Source organism: Neofelis nebulosa, chromosome 4, assembly GCF_028018385.1.
Source record: "Neofelis nebulosa isolate mNeoNeb1 chromosome 4, mNeoNeb1.pri, whole genome shotgun sequence".
In the NCBI taxonomy this organism is placed as follows: Eukaryota; Metazoa; Chordata; class Mammalia; order Carnivora; family Felidae; genus Neofelis; species Neofelis nebulosa.
In genome coordinates, this window is record NC_080785.1 from 113,715,172 (window position 1) to 113,729,298 (window position 14,127).

The window sequence follows — 14,127 nt, forward strand, 5'->3', positions numbered from 1 at the left end:
ATGATGGGCAGGCGTACCTCACATCTGGCTAGTGCTGAGACATCCAGGGACCATGTTTCAATTAAAGTATAAAAGCGGTGGGCACCTGGTTGGCTTAGTTGGAAGAGCATATGACTCTTGATCTCAGGGTCGTGAGTTCGAGTCCCATGTTGGGTATAGAGATTACTTACATAAAACTTAAAAAAAAAGGGGGGGGGGACGCCTGGGTGGCTCAGGCACTTAAGCGTCCAACTTCGGCCCAGGTCATGATTTCACAGTTCATGAGTTCGAGCCCCACGTTGGGCTCTGTGCTGTCAGCTCGGAGCCTGGAGCCTGCTTCGGATTCTGTGTCTCCCTCTGTCTCTCTCTCTGCCCCTCCCCAGCTCATGCTCACACTCTGTCTCTATCAAAAAATAAACTTAAAAAAAATTTTTTTTAAATGTGTGTGTGTGTGTGTGTGCGCGCGCGCGCGTGCTGGGGAAATATGGTAATTAATCTTAGGGATCAGCTTGACTGGGCCACGAGGTTAACTGGGCAAACATTATTCTGGGTGTTTCTGCAAGGGTATTTTTGGATGAGATTAACATTTACACCAGTAGACCGAGTAAAGCAGATTGCCCTAATGTCGGTGGGCCTTACCCAATCAGTTGAAGGCTTGGAGAGCCCAAAAGGGCTGATCCTCCTCCAAGAAAAAAAGAATTTCTCTTGCTGACTGCCTCTGAATTGGGACATTGGCTTATTCTTGCCTTCAGACTCAAACTGAAACATCAGCTTTTCTTGGGTCTCCAGTCTGCCAGCCTTTGGATGGGAATTACATCATTGGCTTCCCTGGGTCTCCAGCTCGCCAACTCACCCTGCAGATCTTGGGACTTGTGAACCTCCATAATCATATGGGCCAATTCCTTGTAATAAATCCCTTCGTATATAATAAAATTATATGCTATTGGTCCTGTTTCTCTAGAGAATCCTTACTAACACAGGGAGGGGCTAGAAGATAAGAAAGAGGATTGCGCACCACATGTTAAACCAGGGTTGAATACTTACATCCATCAGATTACTTATCCTCCGGCTGGCCTTCTGGGAAAACAAAACTGAGGCTCAGAGAGGTCAAGTAATTTTCCCCAAGCCCCACAGCTGTCAGTGGCAGGGCCAGGGATCACAGCAAGGTCTGTGCAACTCCAGGTCAGATACTTCTCCCTCTTCATAAGTATTTCCACCAGGGTATGATACACACAACAGCAAAGAGGAGTCATTTACAGACGAACTATTTTTTAAATGAACTCTTTATGTATTTCAATTCTTATTCTTTCACTTTATTTTTTAAAAATTTTTAAAAGGTTTATTTGTTTTGAGAGAGAGAGAGAGAGAGAGAGAGAGAATGAATCCCAGGCAGGCCCCACAATGCCAGCACGGAGCCTGATGCAGGGCTTGAACTCGCGAAGCACGAGATCATGACCTGAGTGGAGGTTGGATGCTTAACCGACTGAGCCACCTAGGTGTCCCTCAATTGTTATTCTTTCACGGTAAAGTGTGTTACGAAAAACAAATGTATCAAACTCATGAGTTCATAAATGTTTATACTAAAGACAGTATCAATTTCCCAAAAAAGTGAGTCATTTTATAGGAAACAGTAAGCAAATTCCAATGCAGGTCATGAGTAAGACAAAGCCAAACTCTGACAGTGGCCCGAAGCGTCTGCAGCTTCACGGCATGGGAGACAAGGGGCAGAGGGAGAGCGACCTGGTCCCACCACGCCAGCTACACCTTCTCTCTGGCACTACTCTATCAGCTGCCATTTCCCCATGCTTCCAGAAAAACAAGGACAGAGCAGCCTCACGCACTGACGTCAGGGGCTCTGGAGACCAGCAAGTCCCCTCTCTGGTTGGGCAGGTCCCACGGCGAGGAGCGGAGGAGGCGATGAAAGATGTGTCCCGTGCCACAAGACCGAACGTGGCGGCCGCACACATCCCAGGCAACAGCGCACAGGATCCTCGGGACAGACCCCGGGGGATGGGGCTCAGAGACAGACAAGCACTAACAGCCTAGGAGGCAGGTCCGTGTGCAGCCCAGACAGCTGAGACGCCCTCTAGGCAACCTGCCACCCACGGAAGCCAGCTCTCTGCAGCCACAGCCCAATTCATTTGCACATATGAATGAATGAATGAATTTGCACAGCCCAATTCATTTGCACATAACACTGTGTTCCACCAAAGAGACAAGTCCTGGCTCCTACGGCTTTTCTGCTGAAGACCCTTCCTCTGACCCCAGTTTAAATTAACTGTCAGTCCACTGACAGGATTCATGATGCCCCAGCTCGCACGTGCACGGTCCTTCCATACATCTCAGCCGGTGGTCGGTGGGCCCTGTCTTCCCACTGACCGGCACGCCCCAGGGCCCACAGGACAGGCTCCCAGGGCTCCCCCGGGCCCCTGGCGCAGCGTGGTAAGCGGCACTTGGTGATGGTGACAGGCCTCCCTCTGTTCTCTGTTGGTCTCTGCTACAAGGTGACGTCCTAAGACAGCAGGGTGCTGCCACTCACCTGCTGTGTGGCCTTAAGCAAACAATCTAATCTCTCCAGGCCTCTGTCTCTTCATTTGCACGGTGGAATAAAAATAGTTCCTGCCGCAAAGGATTGGGGTGGATTAGATGGGATAGAAGATATAAAGCTCTCATTATGGGCCTTGAACATAGCAAGCTCTCAAGTTCAGGAAACACAAGGTTCTCAAATGAGAGGCCTTTCGTGCAGTGCTGACCACGAGAACTTAGCTTTTTAAGAGAAGGAAGACAATGCAGGTCCTTCTAGATCATGATCATTTATGCCTCACCGTGTCCATCCCTTTCCCTGAGCGAAGCCGGACCCTGGTCCCTGTTGTCAGGCCCCCATAGCAGCTTCATCAGGGACCCCCACCGTCAACGGTGGAGCCAAGGCAGGGTAACTGGCCCAAAACCACACCGCCAGCAAGATCCCGACCCATCAGACTTCAAGTCTAGCCTCTGCCCGGAATTCCCTCCCACCCTCCCCCCCAGCTTTCATACCTCCATTCCTTTGCTTCTGCCGTTCCTGCCACCTCACATGCCCTTCCTTCTCCCAGCTCTCAGGCTACCGGCCTTCATGGCTTTGTGGCTCGCAGTAAATGGCAGCTCTTGCACGGCCCCATCCCCAAGCCTCCTCACCCCCTCCTCTCAGCCCCCACAGCCCCACTGGTCCTCATGCATTCATGCACCGAATCCACATTTGCTGGGTTATATGCTGTACTCCAGGTTATCTGCTGCTCTAAGTGCTGGGGATACACCAAGGGACAAGATATGCATTAATCCCCATCTTCATGGAGCTTACATTTCAGTGCGAAGAATAAACAAAACAAGTAAGTGAATGCAGGATCTTACACAATAGGGCTGTGGACAAACATAACGCAGGGACGGGAAAGGTTGCGATTTTTAGGAGGATGGTCAGAGGAAGCCTTAACAGAGAGGGTGACACGAGCACAGACTGAAATGTCTCTCAAGGAGAGGCAGACGTTGGCCCTTTGAATATCTGAGGGAAGAGCATTCAAGGCAAACAGCTCAGCAAGCACAGATGTCTCCAGGCAGCAGCTTGGCAATGACCTTTTCCTGTCCAACTTCCCTCAGAGACAATGTGAAGACCGAGTCCGCGGCTTGTGGACTCCTTGGGGACTTCTTGCCCCCAATACCTTTAGCACAAGACTCTGGTATAAGGTTTGGCAGGTGCCCTGTATCAGGTTATACATTCTCTTCTATGCCTAGTTTACTACAAATGTTTAACCGTGAATGGGTGTTGAATGCACTGCACCTATGGAGACAATTATATGGCTTTTCTTCTTCATTCCATTGATACGGTGACTTACCGTGATTGTGAATGTTAAACCAACCTTGCATTTCTGGGATTTATCTTAGTGGGTCATGATGACTCATCATCCTTTTTATAGTTTTCTGGATCTGACTTGCTACTATTCCGTTAAAGAATTTGTGCTTTTCTCCTGTGGATTTCTTATTCTTGTAATGTTTTTGTCTGGTTGGCAATAAGTGGAATGTTGACCTCATAAAAATGACCTAGGGTATCATCACTCCTTTTTCTTTCTTGACTTTATACAAAACATGTACTATCCATCCCTTAAGTGTTTTGTAGGATTTACACACAGGCCATCTGGGCTTGGAATTTTCTTTCTTTCTTTCTTTTTTTAATGTTTATTTATATTTGAGAGAGAAAGACAGAGCATGAGTGGGGAGGGACAGAGAGAGAGAGAGAGAGAGAAAGAATCCCAAGCAGGCTCCAGGCTTATCAGCACAGAGCCCGACGTGGGGCTCAAACACACAACCTGCGAGATTGTGACCTAAGCCGAAGTCGGACACTCAACCGACTGAGTCACCCAGGTACCCCTGGGCTTGGACTTTTCTTTGTGAGAAGGTTTTTTTTTTTTTAATTTTTTTTTTAACCTTTATTTATTTTTGAGACAGAGAGAGACAGAGCATGAACAGGGAAGGGTCAGAGAGAGGGAGACACAGAATCTGAAACAGGCTCCAGGCTCTGAGCTGTCAGCACAGAGCCCGACGCGGGGTTTGAACTCACGGACTGTGAGATCACGACCTGAGCCGAAGTCGGACGCTTAACCGACTGAGCCACCCAGGCGCCCCTGTGAGAAGGTTTTTAATTAGAAACCTAATTTCACCAAATGTCCTAACTGAATGGAAGGCAAGGAGGATGTCATTCCCATTGGTGGCCCATGTTGGATTTTGGCTGGCCAGCCCCCATCCACCTCTCTCAGTAACAGTACCCAGCTTTTCTGTGGGTGCTGCCTCTCCTCACACTCTCAGACCATAAGGCTGCAGAGAGCTCACCCTGCTCCAGACTCTAGGAGACAAGTAGCTGGGGCCTGGCCAATCGGCTCTCTGTGTTCACCTGACTGGAGAGGGGTTCAGACCCAGGCACGTGCCCAGGTGAGTCAGCCCGAATGGGTGCTGTGGCCTGTACCCCCCTAGACTGGACTCTGGGGGCTGTACGGCTGGAACTGTGACCTTGACACCCCAGGAGGGTACCCAGCCAAAGCCAAGACCCAAGGACCGAGAAGCCAGGTCCTGCTGACGTCACACGAACCCCTGCAGCACAGAAGCGAGGGCGTTCAGTTCAGTTCCGGAAGCCAAAACAACATTCCTTGGTTTTATTTAAACTATTTTGGCTTGAGCTTCCTGTTGCCTATAGGCAGAAGAATCTGAACGAAAGAAACACCCCTGACTGAATCCTTCAAGGCTTATTGCTTTATTTCATTCAAAGTACTGGTATTTTTTTCTCTTTTTAAGCAAAACCCAAAAAAACCCCTTGTATTCATTATGTGTTTACTCTGCCAGCCACAGGGTGAAACACAACGCAACTGTTTCATTTGCTCCTAGCATCCTGGTAAGACCCCCATTTGACACCTGAGATCTCCACAGAGATGTTAAGTCACCAGCCCAAGGTCACATTCCTAGGGAAAAAAAAGGCTCAGCCCAGCCTGGCTCTGGACCCGGTCCGGTCCGGTCCCAGTCCAGACAGGGCCCTACTCCCTCCTGCCGGAGGCGCTGTTATTCAACACAGGGCCAAAGGCCTCCCACCCGCCCTGGGGCTGCCCGAGGGGAGGGCCCGGGCTCCCAGACTCTAGCAGAAGAGGCCTCAGCCCCCTCCTGAATCACAACCCCACGTGTATCCTTTATCCTGCTTCTGAAAAGTGTCCTTGATCTTATTAAGGCCTATTGAAGGGACCCGGGTGAACCACCCACTGGCTGAGAAGCACTGGCACCATCCCGTGTGGTCCCGGGAGCGAGCTGGCTCTGGGGACAAAAAAACTGGTTCTGCTATCTTGGCTCCCTCTGCCACACACACCCTTCGATATCTGAAGCCTCTGGATGTGCATGTCCGGCTTCCCGGGCAGCTGCCTGCACAGCTGCGGTCTGCCAGCCCCTTCCCCACCTCCAGGCCCCCTCTCTGTATGCTGCCCTCCAGGGGTTCGGTCACGTCCAGGTAACCCTTGCATCGTTTTCTTATTTTTTTCTTCCAGATGGATTCTTCTTTAAAGAAAAAGCACTTTAAAAGGAAACCCTGTGGGGTGGCTCCGTTGGTTAAGCGTCCGACTCTTGATTTGGGCTCAGGTTGTGATCTCACCGTTCGTGGGTTTAAGCCCCACATCAGGCTCTCTGCTGACAGCGTGGAGCCTGCTTGGGATTCTCTCTCTCCCTCTCTCTGCCCCTCCTCTCTCTCAAAATATGTAAATAAAACATGTTAAAAAATAATAATTAAAAAAATTTTTTTAATGTTTTATTTATTTGGAGAGAGAGAGACAGAGAGCAAGCAGAGGAGGGGCAGAGAGAGAGGGAGACAAAGAATCCGAAGCAGGCTCCAGGCTCTGAGCTGTCAGCCCAGAGCCCAATGCGGGGCTCCACAAACCGCAAGATCATGACTTGAGCCAAAGTTGGGACACTTAACCAACTAAGTCACCCAGGCACCCCCAAAAATAATTTTCTTAAAGGAAACCTTATATATCACTAGTGAAAACGAAAAGCCCATACCCTTTGCCCTACATCTCTGGTAACCATAAAAACAAATGTATCAAAACAATGTTACCAGACTCTGGGGGGGGGGGGGGGCATGTCTGCTCTCAGGAGACAAGCAACTATTCAAAGGTGTTAAGGAAAGCAGAATGGTGGTTTCCAGGGGCTGTGGGGGGAGGAGGGGGGGAGTTTCTGTCTGATGGGGCAGAGTTTCAGTTGAGGATTATCGAAAAGTTCTGCACATGGACGGTGGGGATGGCTGCACAACAGTATGAATGTGCTTCAAGCCACTGAACTGTGCACCTAAACAGGATTAAGATGGTAAATTTTGCAAGATGCATATCTTTCCACAATTTAAGAAACAAACAAACAAAAATGTAAGCTGCATATTGGCACCAGAAATCCACTTTTATTTTGAGGAAACCTAACAGGCTGACAGTGGCTTCTGGAAGGGTCAGTCAGTCTTTCCCATTCCGCGGGACAGAAGGCCAGCTCACACACACTGCGTCAGGTGCTCTGGGGCCCCACGGCCTTGGGGGAACCACTCACGACTCCTCAGAACACAGGAACAGGAGCTGGGCAGGGGAACCCAAGGCCAGGCCAGAAAGAGAGTCCAAAAACGAGAAGTGAGAGATGCACAGGAGCAGGGGGTGGGTGGGAGTGGAGGGAAGCACAGCCCGCCTCCCCTCCACCTGCAGGCTCCGGCCCCTCTGGGGCAGAGGCAGGGCCTGCAGGGAGGAAGCCACCCAACTGTGGGGGCAGAGCAGGGCAGAGCAGACCGCAAAGGAGGCAGGAAGAAAACAACCCAGCACCAGGTCAACTCAAGTCAACACACATTTCCCGGCACCTCCCTCTGTGAGTCGTCGAAGGGAACTGCACGAGGCCCCAGCAGCCCCGAGCTGCAGGCCGACCTCGAGGCGGGTGCAGAGCAGAGAGCAAGGCCCTAAGAATGAACTGGTCCCAGGCTAACACGCCCCAAGTCCTGACCCTGACAACCCGCTTCCTGTCTCCTAACCACAGCCCACAAGGTCCCACATGGCCCGGCCCCTGTCACCCTCTCTAACGTCGCCCTTCCCCTCACCAAACATGCCTTGTCTGTGCTCCTCCGGCAAGCTCGGCCCCTCCCCCAGGGCCTTTGCACTTGCTTCTCCCTCTGGCTGGTACCCGTTCAGGTCCCAGGTCAGCTTCAAGAAGGCTTCTCCTGACCACCCTGCCCAACATCGCATACCGTCTTCCACGGCCCTTGTCACAACGTGTTGTTTTATGTCCTTCGCAGACTTCTTACCATAGGAAATGCAGCCATTCATTTCATCTCGGTTCATCATTTAACTCTCCCAGCCAGCTACAAGCTCCAGGACAACAGGGCACCAACACATCTGCCTGTTCACGATCCCAGGCCCCAGGCCCAGGAGTGGCGCCTGGCTCGGGTATAAGTCACAGACATTCATCCCCTGCTAAGTAGACCCCCAAGCCTCATCTGTGAAATGTGTGTTGCTGACCAGTGCACTTGGGCAGGATGGCCCTTCACAGTGAGCACTGATGGGCCTCCTGCTGAATCAAGCCCACTTTTGTGGTTAAGCTTCCACATTGTCAATTTTTTATTTCGATTTCAGGGCCTGATTCTCCAGTTTCCCCTGGGTTCTACTGCCTCACCTGTCCAGCTTCAAGCACGTGAACAGCCTCCGTCCTTCAGGCCGAGTCCGTGAGCTCGGCAGAAGGCAGCTGGCTGGCTGACTTTCCTCTTTGGCTCAGTGTGCAGAAGGGGCCCCGGAAGAGCCAGAGGAAACCCTGCCCCTCCTCTTTCTCTTCCACTTTCCCCAGGCTGCAGCGGGACTGGCCGAGAGGCCCTGGGAGGTGCGCTGCTGGCCTTGGACTTCACACAGCCGCGGGTCAGCAAGGGCAGAGGGACTGTCGGCTCTTACGTGCCCCGATTCGCCAAGGGTCATCTGAGGTGCGTGAGATGCAACACACGCCAAGGACAAGGGCCACTGTGTGGGGACCGCCACAGCAGGAAGGGCTCCCATCTGCCTCCCAAGAACCCTAACACCCGTGGCCGAGAAGTGCACGCTGGTTCAGGACCCAGCCTGGCCAACACGCCAGGCAGCTTCAGGGTGCCCTGGGAAGGCTTCTTCGGCACAGGGAAGGAGGAGAAGTCTGGGTACAGCAGCTTAGTGGGGGCTCTAGGATGCCCTGCCTAGATGCCCTTTACCAGGCCGATCCCCCCCCTCTCAGCGGGGGGCATGCTGCCTCTCATGGTGTGCACGCATAACCTTACCCACTCAAACACCCCTGGCCAATAGGGCTGCTTCACCCAGAGCCCCAGAAGGTTGCACAACACCCCCTTCCCCAGCGGCAGCCACGGGCTGACTGCGGGTGCGAGCTCAAAAGCTCGGCTTCCCCTGTACCTCAAGGGAGATGGCCGTGAAGTGCGTTTCAACTGCACAAGGTCACAAGAGTCACACAGACTTTCTCTGGGACCACATCCTTGCTCATGTCCTTCCTCTTCCCTATCCTGCCTCCCAGGAGAGCACACTCTCCAATAAACCACAGGCAACCAAGTCCTCGTCTCAGGCTGCACTGGGAAGCTGACCTAAGAAACTCACTTTCTCCAAGAAAGCAGAACCTGGGACTTCAATCACAGGGGAAAGTGATGGAACACCAGAATGGTGCTCAGACACTCAGAATTTTGGAAGATAATGAAACACCCTAAAGAAATACTTGAGACCTGGGGCACCCGGGTGGCCCAGTCAGTTAAGTGTCTGACTCTTAATTTTGGCTCAGGTCATGATCTCACCGTTTGATTCATGAGATCAAGCCCTGTGTCAGGCTCCATGCTGAGATTGCAGAGCCTGCTTGGGACTCTTTCTCTCCCTGCCCCTCTGTCGCTCACATTCTCTCTCTCTCCCTCTCTCTCTCTGTCTCAAAATAAATAAATAAACTTAAAAAAAATAAAAAGAAAAGAAAAATACTTGAGCCTTAATGTGAGCTGGTGGTTAGCAGAGAAAAAGATACCAAATGACCCAAGTACCAAGCATGAGGCAATGTTAGAAAGGAGCTCCAGGGGGGGAATTAGTGACTAAATGGAAGCTCAAATAGTGACTGGCCGTGTTACGCTGAAGGATTAGGGCCTATTTCTCTTTTTCTATATTTTCCCAATTGTCTATGTAATGCCATTTTGTATATAAAAGGATACCTTAAAAAAAAAAAAAAAAAAAAAAAAAAAAAAAGACCTGAGGCTCCTGGCTGGCTCAGTCAGTGGACTGTGCAACTCTTAATCTCAGGGTTGTGAGTCAATCAGTGGCTGGCCAATTAGCCAGAGGCCGCAAGTCCCAGAAGGAGGTGGGAATGGTGGCATCCCGTGAGCTCCCACTCAACTCAGAGACTATTGCCACAGATCTCCCTCGACTTACGATGGGGTCAGGCCCCGATAAACGCATCTCAAATTGAAACTATCGGGGCGCCTGGGTGACTCAGTCGGTGAAGCATCCGACTCTTGATTTTGGCTCAGGTCATGATCTCATGGTGTGTGAGTTCAAGGCCCACATCGGGCTATCAGAGGGGAGCCTGCTTGGGATTCTCCCTCTCCCTCTCTCTCTCTGCCCCTCCCCCACTTGTATTCTCTCTCTCTCTCTCTCTCTCTCTCCCTCTCTCTCTCTCCCTCCCTCCAAAATAAACTTCAAAAACATATGTATTACAAGTTGAAAGTGCATTTAATACACCAAATGTACCAAACATCATAGTTTGGCCTGGCCTACCTTAACCGTGCTGGGAACACTTATATTAGCCTCCGGTTGGGCAAAATCCTCTAACACAGACCTATCTGATAATGAAATGTTGAGTGTGTCCTATAACTGTTGAATACTGTACCTGGAAGTGAATAACAATGCTTGTAAGGGTATTGAGTGTTGACCCGCGTGATCGCCTGACTGACCTGTAGCTGCTGCCTGCTGCCCAGCTTCGCGGAGGGAGCGTCAGACTGCATGCTGCTAGCCCGGGAAGTGATCTAAAGTCCCAAGTACAGTCTCAAAGTCCCAAGTACAGTTTCTGCTGAATGCTTATCGCTTTTGCACCATCATAAAGCTGAACAATCTAAGTAGAACCATTGCTGGTCGGGGACCACCTGTGTTTATGCCACATCACAGAGCCCTTCCTTCTCTGAGGCCCCGAGGACAATTTGCATTAGATCTCTAGGGCTCCCCGGGCCAAACACTGTCCGACTATCTGATGCCATAAAATCAAGAAAGAGGAAAAGTGTCAACTTTAAGACACTGGCTGAGGCATGCAGTGGTTTCAGGGTAAACGTGGAACCTGGCTCCAAATTCAAACGATTGAGCAAAAGTTCCCCCAAGGTCCAGGAGAGTTTTAATTCTTTTGTTCTTCCATAGCAGACTTAACTTCCTGGATGAAGGGGATAGTTTCCTCCCAGGTTTAGATACCTGCGGACGTACAGCTCATCTGCATGCCAACTCTTAAAACCTCCAGAGGAAATTCTTCAAAAACTAAAGCAACAGAGAACTAAACACTACTAAAACAGCACTACTAAAAATAAATATTTTCAATGCTTGATTGATGGAAGATTTTCCTGTGAAATTAAGGGGAAAATCACCACCACCAAATACCTCTGAAGAGACACATAAGCTAAGCAGTCACACATTTGCGATGAAAATGATGGATCAGATGCAAAACAAGTCATAAGGTACTTAGCACTTCTCTGATGCATAGGAGATTAGGAATGTGGTTTTTTTTTCCCCCTTCCTCCTAAGAAGCTTTACAAGTAAATTAAAAATCACCAGCCCCTCTCAGAAAAGAAAATGTACTTAGGGGGGAAAAAAGTGTAGCTATAGAATCTCAAAGGAAGCAGCACACAAATACATCCAAAGGGATTCATTTGAAGCCAGCTGTTTTTAACAATCAGCTTCCTCTTTCTTGCGCATATATCAAGAGAACAGACAACCTCCACCAGAGAAAAAGCATGTATCTCCTGGAAAGCATGGACTAGCAGTTCATCTTCCCACACAAGACAAGGCCCTAGTCAGGTATATAGAAAACTTCTGAGCCAAAGGCCAGCCTCTGGTACCAAGCCAGAAACAAGACCCTCCCGGGGCATAAGGCACTAAGCCCCAAATGCAATTGGCTGACTCAGCATGGCTTTATTTCACAAGGCCGCTTTCAGAAAACACATAGCTGCAAACGGCATCCTTGAGGAGGAAGACCGCTGCTCTGGGCCAGGGTGGGGGGTCAAGCATGTCTGCCTCATAGGCACACACTGATATCCAGACAGACTCAAAATATACATACGCACACCTGTTCTCTGAAACGTGATCACACCTTGTTGAGCCTCAGCACCGGCCCAGGCATCAAACAGGAAAAGGAAGGGACAGGCAAAAGCGCCTCATGGAAGCCAGCGGGCAGAGAACCGCCTTTTTTCATCTCTAGCAAGGTGGGGCCTCAGTCACACCCTGGGCTGTCTCCACCCGCACGAGTAGAAGTTGAATTCTCTGGCGGCTTAGATGGACGGTCTGAGCCACATTACCCTGCCCAGCCAGGCCTCTCGGTCTAGGGGGTAAGAGGGAACAAACGGAGGCCTCTAGTTTCATTCTTTTCTGGGGTTTCCAAGATCCCACCCCTCCACAATGAATGTAGAATTCCTGATGCCCCAGGAAGCGCGGAGGGGACAGAAAAAAAAAAGCCTGAGTTTTGAGCATAAAGGCTTAACCCCACTCTGGACAACCGGAGGTGAATCACCAACCAGTCCTTGCATTTCATTTCTCATCTGTAAAATGGGTCCCTAGGGTTTCCTTCGCAAGACCTTTCATCAAAGGTTTATGTTCCTCCCAACGATGCCGAACGGGTATGATTCTTCCCACGCACGCCTTTCATACTTCCCCACAAACCCAACTCCCACACCAGTCCGGCGCCAGAGATGAGTCCCCCATCACCGGACAAAACCAAGAAACCTGCGTCTCCGGGCTAGGGCTTTGTAGGGCCTTGAGCATCCGCTCCCCAGAGTCCTGGACATGAAGGGGAAGAGTAAGACCACGCGGACCCCCATCCCCGGCCCAGGAGCTCCAGGGCACTCCTCTCCCCACAGGGGAAGTCCTGAAGACCCCTTTCCTGGTAGGGCCTTCCCGGAGCCCTTCCTCAAGTCAGGCCGACTCTCGGGCTCCCTCCTCCCGCACAAACAGCTAGCTGCGGCCCGGGCCCCGCTCCCTTCCAGCCGGAGGCGCGCGGAGGCCCAGGCGGCGCCATGCGCAGTGACGGCGACCCGCGCGCAAGCAGCCGAGCTCCGCGCGGCCGGCCTCTCCGGCGGGCCTGGGCGGCCTGGCAGCGGCCCGGGTGCCCAGAAAGCGCGCGCCGGCGCACCTGCTGCGCGCGGGCCCGCTGGGGGCGCGCCCGGCCGCCCCGCCGGCCCCCGGGCGCCCGCCCCGGCCCCGGAAGCCGCGCGCTCCCGCCGGCCCCGCGCGGCCCGGCCCGGCGAGCCGCGGCCGCGCTCTCCCCGCGCCGGCGCACCTGCAGCGCGCGCCCGCCTGCCGGCCCGCCCGGCCCCGGGGCCCTCCCTCCTCCGGCCGTGGGCCGCGCGCCTCACCAGCGGTAGCAGCCCTCCGAGGCCTCCAGCGTGAAGTTCACGCGCGTGGCCCGCGTGAAGGGCAGCAGCACTTTGGGGATGTTGAGCTTGGCCGCCGCGGCGGTGGGACCCAGCGCCAGCAGCACCGAGAGCGCGAGCAGCAGCGGCGGTAGCCCCGGGCCCCGCGCCGCCATCCTCGCCGCGCTTCACCTCCGGCGACCCGGCTCCTGGCCGCCCGCGCGCTCCCCCTGTCGCCCTCCTTCCCCGCCCGCGTGCGCCGGGCCAGCAGGTGATAAGCGCGGGCGGGAGGAGGCGGGGCGAGGGCCGCGGCCTAGGGCCACTTCCTGGGCCTCGGCGGGGCCCGAGCGCGGGAACTGAAGGGGCCGAGCCCGTGGCGACCCCACCCCCGGCCCCGGCCCGCGCGCCCCCGACCATGCGGGGCGGAGGGAGCCTCTAGAGCGCGCGCGCCCTTGGCCGCGCAGTGCGGGCGGGGTGAGGGTGGGTAATGTGGGACACGCGCCCCGGGACACGGTGGGGGTTGGGGCCCGTGCCCGAGCCACCGTAAGGCGGGGGATGAGAGGCTAGGGCGCGCGCCCACGTGGGGTCAGCCTGAACGCGTGCGCCTGCGGGCCACCCCTCTACCACGCGGGATCCGCTGCCCGGTTTTCTGGTCTCCGCGCTCAAACCCAGAGGTTTCAAACTCTCCAGCTGTACTGGGCACCAGTGTGGAGCCTTGCGGCCTTGCCCGCAGCCACTCATTCAGCTCTGTTCGCCTCTGGCAATTGAGCCGGGCCTGGACGCGGCTCAAACGAGGCCGTAACCGTGAACTCGGTCGGGGAGGCTGACCGTCGACACGCAAAGGGTCAGGCACCCCGGAAATCTGGGGAAGCGGAGTGCCGAGGTGCACTTCACCCCGGTCTGTGCTTTCCAGAAGAGGGACCCGGGTTCCACAAGGGGCAGCGACCTGCTGAAGCACTGAGAGCTGTCTGGGTGCTTCCTCCCACTTCAGCCTCCACACTGCCCGGCCGGAGAGAGATTATGAT

The 14,127-nt window shown here is 53.3% G+C and overlaps 1 protein-coding gene across 2 annotated transcripts in view; it reads right to left on the minus strand.

Annotated features, from left to right (window-relative positions):
• NUP210 (nucleoporin 210) overlaps nucleotides 1-13,378 on the minus strand; it is a 109,373-nt gene extending 95,995 nt beyond the window's left edge. Inside the window, exon 1 of one of the 2 annotated variants that reach the window (XM_058725848.1) lies at nucleotides 13,106-13,378. In XM_058725848.1, coding sequence (XP_058581831.1) covers nucleotides 13,106-13,278 — 173 coding nt within the window. In that variant the 5' untranslated portion in view covers nucleotides 13,279-13,378. The remainder of the gene's footprint in view (nucleotides 1-13,105) is intronic. The other variant, XM_058725847.1, reaches the window with a different exon arrangement.
• Nucleotides 13,379-14,127: the final 749 nt, after the last annotated feature.